Source organism: Phoenix dactylifera, chromosome 2 (genome assembly GCF_051530095.1).
Source record: "Phoenix dactylifera cultivar Ajwa chromosome 2, Ajwa_hap1_PhDact_Kaust_v1.1, whole genome shotgun sequence".
Taxonomy (NCBI): domain Eukaryota; kingdom Viridiplantae; phylum Streptophyta; class Magnoliopsida; order Arecales; family Arecaceae; genus Phoenix; species Phoenix dactylifera.
In genome coordinates this window covers 50,764,826-50,775,848 of record NC_143191.1, presented here as the reverse complement: position 1 = coordinate 50,775,848, position 11,023 = coordinate 50,764,826, and the positions used below count along the sequence as shown (strand labels likewise).

General features: G+C 37.4%; 1 protein-coding gene across 1 annotated transcript; it reads right to left on the bottom strand.

The window, feature by feature from the left end:
* Positions 1 to 618: 618 nt before the first annotated feature.
* Positions 619 to 4,631, bottom strand: LOC103723512 (Rho GTPase activating protein with PAK-box/P21-Rho-binding domain-containing protein). The gene is made up of 5 exons (XM_008814442.6): positions 4,185 to 4,631; positions 3,011 to 3,131; positions 2,796 to 2,915; positions 1,652 to 1,882; positions 619 to 1,565 (listed from the first exon to the last, which is right to left on the bottom strand). The coding sequence occupies exons 1-5, from the start codon at positions 4,496 to 4,498 to the stop codon at positions 852 to 854; spliced, it is 1,500 nt and encodes a 499-aa protein (XP_008812664.4). The 5' UTR covers positions 4,499 to 4,631; the 3' UTR covers positions 619 to 851.
* Positions 4,632 to 11,023: the final 6,392 nt, after the last annotated feature.

Here is an 11,023-nt window from a genome sequence, read left to right as displayed (position 1 = left end):
ATCGAATGCTTTGGTTATCAAGATGTGATCTATAAACATATAAGCCAAGTCACTAACTGAGATGGTAATCTTTGAAGTAGACATCATCAGGGTTTACACCTTTATGTCAAATTTCATGTATTTGGTGGAAAAGTACATGCAGAGAATGTAACCAGGAGCATGACGAATCCTACCATGATATTAAGGAATGATAAGTTGAAGAGTTAGGGAAGAAAATGAACGAATGAGGAGGAAAGGAGCATGGTCTTGAGAACAGAATGAATACTCGACTTAGTCTTGGCCTCATTAGCACTACCACTACCACTACTTCAGTCTTCTCTAATAATTGTTGAGAATTATTTATGTAACATGACACAGTATAATTCATTCAAAGATCTGATAGTAAAAATGCATGGTTTCTGACCAGGTCAGGTTCTACCCTGTCAGAAGACAGATATGCTTTTGGAGTTATTTTTATTATTAGTGTAGCATGGCATTTATACATGAATAGGTTATTGAAACATAAACTAACTTTTTCCCCATGTTTTATTTCCCTACTTTTTAACAAATATCTTCCTACTTTAATTTTTTAATGCATTATCATCACCAGTTTTGAAATTATCTGGCACGGGCTCCAAATTCCTGCAGCATAGTTATAAGTAGTGCATGCATACTTTAAAAACTACTAGTCAACTAACAAACAAGTTCAGCCTGCAAGCTGAATCTATTCACAGTCTCATAACAAACCACTCTCAACCCCATGTTGACAAGGCCCACCAAGTCAAAGCCAATTACACACAAAACAATGGCACACACAAACACCACACTATCAAGTCTCCTCAGCAACTTTGCTTAACGCAGAGAGCCCCCTTTTATGGTATCCACTTGCACCCAACCATTTCCACTTGATTGCCACCTATCTGTTTTGCTACATTTTTTGCCTCAGCGACCGATTCTTTGCTATCTATCTGCTTCCATAGATTCTTTGCCTCGGCAATCACATCTCTGATAACACTGGTTTCTGAGTCTGCTTCACAACTTGTACCTGAGCTCCCTTGTTTGCTTTCAGATACTGAGAGGCAGGATCCAGTGTTGTAGTCAGAGCAGCTCGGTTGTTTTGCTTGGCCACCAGATGACAAGCCCTGACTTATGCTATCTTCTGCAACATATCCATTTTCTTCCTTCCATTCTAGTTGCCTCAAGAAGCATTCTTCAATGTCTTTCAGAAAGTCCTCATCATCCTCGCTAATGTTACTACTGTGATGTGAATGGCTATCAACCGAGATGCCTCTCCCTGATTCACCACTTGCTTCCACTTCATGCCGACTGTATGCATCATGGTCATCATCTGAAGTGATTTCCTTCGACTCGCCGCTCATTTTCGTATCCGGTTGGCTATCCAAATCATCATCATCATCATCATCATCATCATCATCTTGTTGATCCAGTGAACGCGAAGATGAGAATGGTGAATATCCTCCTTCCATGGCTGCCTCTTCACGTTCCCTTAGTGTTTTCAGAATTAGAGTCTTGAGAAAGTTCATTACTTGAACAGCATGCATTAGAGCTGTCAGAGGGTCTGACATCTGATGGCAAAAGAAGGCCATAGATTAAGTAATGGTACAAGCATTATAGGTATAATAATGGTGAGTAAGGTGATTTGGAGGAATACCTGAGTCATGTTTGGAGCAAAGACCATAGCAATGTTTCGTGCATTCATTTTATTTGACTCCTCTTCTTCGACGACATCGGCCATGAGATCAACTGCCCAATTAAGAAGTGCAGCCTGTGTTGGAAGAAGCAACTTCAGGAGCTCCACGCATTCCTCCTCTGTGGTGCACTGAAGAACTTGCTCTGGGGAAAGACAATCCAATACACCCTCTGGAAGTTCTCTGAACCAGGCCTGAGTACAATGAAATCATGGATGTTAAGTATCATAAGATGAAAGATTTAAATGTCTTTGACTAACTAAATTATGCAGCATTCTCTTCAAGAGCACAATCTTTGATTGGACAAGCAACCCCTACAATCGATGAACGACCGTCATTCAGATTCTGTATAAGTTGAACCAAAAATTACAGGACTTCTTAATGCAGCTAGAAATAGTTATCACTTTGCTGTTCTACTTTCACATAAGCTATTATACATGTTTATCACATATGTACAATTTTATATATCCATAACGATACTTATCAAAAACAAGTTGTTCCTAAATGGCACTAGATCATAACATAAGATGAAGAATCAAACATTCTCAAAATATGCGAGGAATTTACTTGTTCTCTCTGACATCCAATAAAAAAAAAAAAAGCTTAACCAAATTATACATTGTTTTATACTCCTTAACAACATTCCAAGCATTGTTATTTCCATATCTATAAGGAAACGCACAGAGAGATACAAATTATCAAGCTGTTGGCCAAGAGTTCTTTAGTGAATTGAGCATACATTAATTTTGTGCAGGAACAAGATGTTGCCGACTTTATATCCATGTCTTCTATTGTAGGATATTAATTAATCTACAAAATTTTAATAGCAAAGTGAAAGGAGGCAAATTGGCATAGTTTTTGTAGTTAGTGAAGTATGAAAAAGCTATATCTATCGAATAGTGCAGTACCTTAGGAGCAACCCTATCGAAGGTCAAAACTAGTAATGCAGAAGGATTGCTTCTTGATATTCTACAGATAATAAGAAGATCCCAGAGTGAAGAAATAATCACCCACCACTCTTTGCTTTCTGTTTAAAGAAATCATAGTAGAAAAAACTCTTGCAGAGAAACCAAACCATTTCTGACAAATAATGAACCGCACGCTTACCTTTATCAGTCCCGCCAAACAGTGAACATCAATATCATCTGGCACAATGCCCTTGTTCAGCTGCTCTCTTACATGTTCCTCTTGGCCATTCTCTGGGTTTATACGAAAAATCCCTTCTGCCTGTGAATTCACAACCACATTAAGATATATGCCATCCTTGAGGTTAAAATAAGGCATAACTTGGTGCCTAGATGAACTGAAGGATCAGTCAATACCTTGAGACCTCCTTGTTGGTATAGCCTTTCCTGCATAAGTAAGAGGATTGTGGGCACACTGTTGCCCCTCGAATCATAAGAACACTGCATTGATTCAGATGAGACACCAAAGACACTGGCACTGCACACAAGCATACCCCACTGTTAACCTACAGAATGATAGTTATTGCAAAACTTTCTTGCTTGTCGACAACATATGATCACTCACATGATCTAGGTGTACAGAATAGATGTTGCGTATTTGCCCAAAAGAATTCGAGAAAAAAGGGCTCAATTGTACGTAGATCTAAACCACCAATAGATCAGACATAGCACCAAGAGGCTCATGCCACAGTTGGAATTTCATTATATAGACATTTCCTGGACACTTTTTTAAAACTGATGATAATAAGAAAGGGAATATAAACTCATTCAAAACCAACTTGCATTTCTTAAGCAATTACATAAAAGCAAAAAAAAAAAAAGGACAACTGAATGGATGTGCTAAGACTTTCTATCCTTAACCTGAAAGCATTAGATAATGGCCAAACAAGTCATCTAAAACTGGACCCATGATGAGGAAACAAATGCAGATTGCACATATATATGAGAAGAATTTTTTTTTAAAAAAACACCAAATTAACCAAGGAAGTTCTACAAATTCCTACCCAAAATATCTAGGATTTAGGATAATTGACTTATTTCCCCATTTCAATCTAATATGAGGCCCAAAAAATCCAATTTTTACAGTTAAAACCGCATCAAGTTCCAGAACTTCAAATTTAGAAGAAACCCGAGAGAGTAACAGGTCAAATTAACAAAGCTCCATGAATTTTCAAATAAATTCTTTTAATTTCAGAATGATCCACTTACTACCTCATCTTAAGGAAAAACTCAGGAAACCCTTTTTTCCCCTTGTTCTCCCAGTAAGAACCCCATCATATTTCACAAGAGGGCAAAGGAAGAAATGTTTAACATTTTTTTTTTTTTTTTTTTGTGATAAGGAAATGTTTAACATTCAGAATAACCATCTTACTACGTCATCTTAGTCTACTAAAAGTCTAGCTTTTGTTTTTCTCTCTCTCTTGTAAAGGAAACTCCCTTTTTTGACAAAACAAAATAGAAGCCTACATGACATTTTTCAAATTTAGAACGAATTCATGAAGGAAAAGCGATGGGGAGAAGAAGGGGCGACCTTGCGCTTGGCACTCGGCAGGGGATCTCGACCTCGAACTCAACCGGGAGGCCTAAGAACCCGTTGAACCGATCAAAGGTGACATGGGCTACATGGCGGACATCAGTCGGCCAGCCTATCTCCATCTGCTCAAGGACCGGCATGACATCCTCGGCCTGCCTGTCCATTCTGCAGGCGACCATTGACCTCCTGATGGCAGCAAGGAGCAATGCCAAGAGAGAGATCTGGTTCTGCCTCTCCTCTTCCCCTTTTCCTCTCTTCCCTTCACCCCCTTCCCCTCTGCACCCACTCGAGACCACCACCACGCCCGTCATCTCTCCTTCCCTTCCCTTCCTTTCCCTCACTCTTCCTCTCTCCCTCTCAGTCACTCTTTCTCTACTAGTATAGATCTATGTGAGGGTAGTACACGGATGGAGTAAAAGAGATGGGGCAGGCATCTTAAATCCAGAAGTGGAGTTATGCGTGATCCAGATCTATTTGAAGTGACTTTGAACTTGGGATGGAAGTCCGGACTTCAAACGGCCAAGAAATTCAAATTCTAACGCCTACTTTACTGCGGGGCCGGAAGCAATACCCCTGGATTTCTTGTAAATATCGAAACTGCCATTGCTTTCCTCCGGGAGGACCACTTAGCGGGGGGCGTAACACTTTGGAGCGCCCGGCGCAAACCCACCATGCATGGATGGCATGAGGGCTTTGGTGTTGAAATATGATGGGTAGTATCTTTCATTAGAATATAGTAGTAGCTGCCATAATAAAAATCGAAAAACGGAAAGCAGATAAATAATGATAAAAGAAAGTAGCTAGAGATCATCTTATTTCATTATTTCGATGTAGAAGTCGATGATTGATGATTGGCGGGGCTCAATTTACACCACCAACCCTATCATGTATTACATTAATCTTCAAGTGCCGCATCAATCCAGTACGGTAGGCGGAGATCTGGCATTAGCCATTCATGTAGTAGAACTGAGATTTGACTATATTATTATATATTGAGGTTTAAGGTAATGACGATTATAATATTATAGCCCGAGCTCTCTATTTCGTTGGCTCTAAATAATTTGCGTTCAACTCAGTTATAAACTTAATTAGGCTTGGTTTGATGTTGACTTGATTTGAGCTTGAGCTTGGTATTCAAGCTCAAAGCTAATTTCAAGCCAGGTATGCAAGAAGATTCGGTCAACTAATTCTAACTCAGAATTAGGATCGAGTGTTCTATATTATATGTATGTACGTAATGATGAACCTACTCATGTGATGTTGCACAGCTTCTTATTTTTGCTATCCATGTAAATATAACAATATGTGAAATTAAATTTCCATGATAATTTTCAAAATAAAATTTTTATTCACTGCCCAATGATTAAGTAAATGATATTGTTTTCCTCCTATATTCTTCATTAAATAACATGTAACAATGATTTGTAACAATCACTTTTTGTCCTTAAATAAATGAAATTCACCGCAGAACTAATAAATACTGCTTGTCATATAACTAATCAACAGACTAGTTAGCAGATTAGGAAACGCAAGAGTATGAAGCCCGGTATTTAGATCGAGCCATTTCTACGTGCTTACATATCCTCGCCTAGGTTGATATGAATACCTCTTTTACTCCTTAACCATGAGAAATTATATATCCTTCTCCTCACCAACAATAAATAAATAAGAAACAGAAAATACAATGCTTGTGATATTTTGTATAAATTTGTTTTTGAAGCTGCTGATATTATAGGCAATAGCAATAGATGTCTCCTTGTCCCATTTCTTACAACCAGTCAACTCAAACTTGCATATTTACACCAAAAATACATTATTTAATTGAATGAATAATGCAAAGGTTGATAGATGTTGTTATTTCAGTCAGATAAGGCCCCTAAAATAAGATAATGGATAAAAATTGTCTTGTTCCTCTCATGAGTGGTATGTTTACACTGAATCATCCCCATAAATGTGTAAAGCCAACACACATAGGCTAGGTTAACAATTAGGAGGCAGAAGAATACTGATTTTTCACTTCTCAGTTGTAAAAAGATAAGCTTAGGATTTACAACCTTCTGAGGTCAATATTCTTTACAATTGTCCAAGTCCATGACACAAGAAGTCTGTGAGATAATGACAACGGTTATTGTTTTGAATCATGGCACATACTCCTAATGCATAAGACGAGGGCTTTTTGGAAGTTTTACGCTTGGGCGAGGTCAGTTTGTTACTAAATTTATTTAAACGGGGTGAAGAGGACGACAGTCTGGTAAATAAATGGAGAATTATTGGCAGAAACCGAGGCGTCCAAATGCCTTCGGTCCGCGCACAGTCCGGCACGTGCGAGGCTCCCGAGGTACGCGCCACTCTATTTATTTTTGACATGGATAATGACAATCATGCCCTTAGTTTAATCTCAACCATCCAATTAGTTGGACAACTACAGTGGTCCTCTAGTCTTGGCAATGTCCTTAGCCCTTTCCATGCTAACTATTCTTCAGCTTGCTGACCAGTGTCATTAGGGTGTGATTAAGCATCGATTGAAGTGTTAATAGGCGTAAATTTTGAGCAGATTTAGGCTGACCTCGAGCTAGGCGTATGCCGATGCGAAGTCCCGTGAGCAGACCTAGAACATCTCTGCTGCAAAAAACGAGAACCATCGACCGAGAGCATGCGAGGTATTGGATACCTAGAAGACAAAGAGAAGCTTAATTTATGAGCATGATCTCTTTTCATTTCCTTTGTTATTGGATGAAGCCTTGGTTAGCCCGAAATGTCTCCTTAAATGTTGATGTGCCTCAATAGGATGGATAGATGTAGGTATATATTATTGGACCATGAACATAATGGAGAAGAGCGTGAATTATCGATGGAGCCGAGTTGGAACTCGTATGTTTGTTGTGAGGTTCTTTAGATGTCTTAAGACTATTGTATAGGATTTGATTTGATCCCGTACAATATGTATTTTTCATTCTTGATGCATATTGTGTGGGATTTGATTCTGTCTGTCATATATGCGAGATTTAATTCTGTGCAATATGTATTTTCTATTATTGATGGATATTATGTGGGATTTAATTTTCTTTTTTTGTATATATATGGGTATTCATGCCACATGAATAACATTAAAAACTTTTCTTCTTTTGGTGCCTCTTGTTACCACTTTTATCGATATGTATGTTCAAAATTGAGACCTATGGTTCAGTTCAGGTCCAAGATATAGGACTAAATTATGGGACTTGTGGACACTATGGAATAGGATACAAGATGTTTGGATCCGAAATGTTAGATCCAATCCAATAAAAATTAGTTCGAGTCTAGATCCAGGTCCAGCTCCAAGACTTCAAATTTAAATTTAACTCGGTAACTACATGGGGGTGATAAGAAGGTCTAATTCTTGTTAGATATGGGTCATACTCGACCAGACCAAAAGATCCACAAGTATACCTAGTTGTGTGACCAATGAATGCCACCTTGCGAGATAAATGATCTCTAACCTTTTTTCCATGTTCTTTTAACACAACAGTATTGCTTTTTCTCTAAAAAAGCTGGAGATGTACATTGATGGCAGGCAAGAGGACACATTGTCAATGTCTTGCTGGATCTATTACTCCATTCTAATCCACTGGTTTTAAAATTCAAAACTCTGGCTGGTAGTGAAGTGTCCCTCAAAGCCTGAGCTGAAAAATTAATTAACTTTTGTCCGGCTCGTGTCCAGGGTTCGGATTGTATCTTCTGCGTAAAAGAATGATTCTCCTTCTCTCGCAATATCTACCGTTAGATCTTATAATAACTGCTTTGAGATCTATACAGTCTAGAGCTGATCATGAGCTAGGCCTCGAGCCTCAACTCTATTCATTTTTAATTGGATGTCGAGCCAAAATAAAATTTGATATTTTTTATGCTTAAGTGTGACCCACGATTGGCCAGACAGGTAAAAAAAAAAATGAAATGCTTTGAAATATGTGCAAAATGCGGCTCAATAGTTGGCATTGTAAAAGATGAACAATCACCCTTTCACACGAAAGATATAACCCAAACCCATCTGCATGTGAGCTCTAGGAACTCCTGGTCCTCCATTAGATCTTTAGCTTTAGCCAGGACGAGTTTTAATAGATCTAATTTATGTTGATTTAGGTTGGGCCAGTGAAGACAGGTGGAAACCTGGACCGCAGTTGTAATGGCCATTAATTAGACTATTAATTAATGAAAAGCAACTATTGTTATTAACTACAAGAGGGGAAAAATCAAAATAGCTGTTATGATGGGTTTAGAGTATCTCCATTATTTAATAAATAAACATAAATAATGTTTATAAATAACAGCTATTATTATTTGGCTTAAGTGGTTGTAACAATGTTTTATTACATAGTGAACCGAACACGATATATATATATATTTAAAAAAAGGCTGCTTTGTTACTAGATTTAGGTAAAAAGTTGTTCATCTATGACCTTCAGATCACAATGGAACAATCTTTACTATCACACCAAAAGTAAAGGTAAGCTTGGGCTTAAAAAATATCATACTTTATATAGGCCTGACCCGAAGTCCGATTAAAAATGAATAGAGTTTAGGCCCGAGGCTCGACGCATGATCAGCTCTAATCAAAATGAGCTGCATCTTCTCAAAAAAAAAAAAAAAACAATATTTCCGCAACGGCTGACAAAAACTTGCATTTTGTTTTACACATTAGCACATCTATAAAAAATCTATAGTATTAAAAATTTAAATGCATAATATGTATTTGATTCTGTTATTCTGCTGTTAAAGCAATATATGCCACTATATTAGCAAAAAACGATCATCAACATCTCGGTGATAAAATAACTCAAAATAGATATTTAGATAATTCAGACCATTTTTACTTTGTCAGTTCATCTTGGCACCTGAAACCATGTTGTTTCTGGTGTTATTCTAGACATAACAACATAATGGCTTTCCCTTCAGCTCATGCCTGATGCTGACCCTACTTGTCCCATTGCACCACAGCAAAACCATCTTATGCAGCTAGGCTAGCCCAGATCTGATCCACTTTAAATCTGGCCAATCCTTTCACTTAAGAACCCAAATTAGCTATGGGCTCATGCCCATCCCATCTTTGAGAACTTAATAGCATTTCTACAAATTAATTTTATGAGTGATGTATTTTCCAATTTGATTAGTAGTTAATAATAATGTAATATGTTCACATATTGTCTTTGAAACGGCATCCCTCCCTTTCTTAAAGGCGTCGACAAACTAGGTGCAATACTTGATGAGGGGCTTTTAGTGACTCGGCTCCCGACCGGTCCACACAATCGGGCAGTGTCCCTTGATCGGTGCCTGCTAGCCCCTATCGACAAACCTCCTAGTTGCTAGGATTGTAAAGTTTAGGGGTCCACAAACTTTCATGAGCTGGTTGTCACAAGCAGCATTAACGGATGCCGCGTTAAAAATGCTAGGACCATATTCTCTCCAACAATAACGACAATGACGACGATGATGATTGCAAGAAAAATAGTAAGAATAGGGTCATATTATGTATAACTTCTCTTAAACGAAAAAAAAACACTTTTATAAAAAAATTTTAAAAAAAAAAATCTAGTCTATTAGTATCTTTAATGATAGATAATGAAGAAAAGAATTAAAATGATCATTCCCATCATTATATAATGATGCTTTCTTTTAGTTTTTCCCTAATTCTAAAATCGGTTGATTAAACCTTCTAATCGTTTTTTTGATAAAAATACCTTTTGGAAATTGAGCATCTCTCTGTAGTTTCTTATACAAGAGCCATGTTTGTAGTCAGTCCTCCTTGCCATCATCTGAATGATCGTGATCTATCTTAGTGAACATAGACTGTAGTTATTTTTTTTTTTTTGAGACAAGCAGCGAGGACGCTACCATTTGCTTCAGAAGGAGAGAATATAATTGCAGATTCAACATAATTAATTCAGAAAAACAAGACATGCAGGCCACAAACATTCAGGAAAAACAGAACTCTGTCACGTCTGCTACGAAATGTGCAAACCTGTAAGAACATTACGAACCTCTGCCATTTTAGTCAAGAGCGGCCCAAAATATTTGGAGGCCTAATGCCGTTTTGTCTTTGAGGTCTTTCTTGCAGTGAGCCGGCCGAGAGCGAACTCACAAGAGGGCATTTTTTCTTTCCATTTTGTCTTTGAGGCCTTTTTTGCAGTGGGCTTTCTTTAGGCCGAGGCCTTAGGCGACTGCCTAAGTCGCTTAAGAGTTGGATCGGCCCTGATTTTAGTATGCATTTTGAGAACAACATTATTCTTAAAGCATGCCTTTCAAGCATCCATTATTAACATGTAATATAAGATCAATAGTTTTTCATGTCACAATCATATTTTCATATCAGCCTTCAAAATGGCAATCAAGAAGAAAGTGTGATAGAGCGGCAAGCGATTTTTTTCAACTCAAGAACCATGTCATGGAGGACCCAACTTCTATCTCACAACACAACCCACCTTCTATCCCTTTTAGCCTTGGTTTCTCTAAATCAAGAGGAGGACTAAGGCCTTATTTGGAGGAGCTGTTGGCAGTAGAGCTTTTGAAAGTAGATCTTTCTGAAGTAGAGCTTTCATAAAAAGTTGTTTGCTGTTTGGTAACTACATATCTAAAGTGTTGTGGTACTTTAACATGTATTTGGTAAACAAACTGAGAAAATACTTTTGGTATGACAAAATGACCATAAAGGACATTTTATAGTATTATACAACAAAACATAATAAAATATAATATGTATTAATACATAAATATATGATATAGTATAATATTAGTATAATGTAATATATTATAATATAGTAATATAATATTGTATACTATAGCATAATAATTTAATATAATAT

Excerpts from the sequence above, each read along its gene's own strand:
- LOC103723512 (XM_008814442.6), bottom strand. The coding sequence starts at position 4,498 with ATGACGGGCGTGGTGGTGGTCTCGAGTGGGTGCAGAGGGGAAGGGGGT. Across the intron at positions 1,883-2,795 it reads GTTTGGCGGGACTGATAAAG|GCCTGGTTCAGAGAACTTCC; the intron begins GTAAGCGTGCGG and ends CATTGTACTCAG. Across the intron at positions 1,566-1,651 it reads TTGCTCCAAACATGACTCAG|ATGTCAGACCCTCTGACAGC; the intron begins GTATTCCTCCAA and ends TTTTGCCATCAG.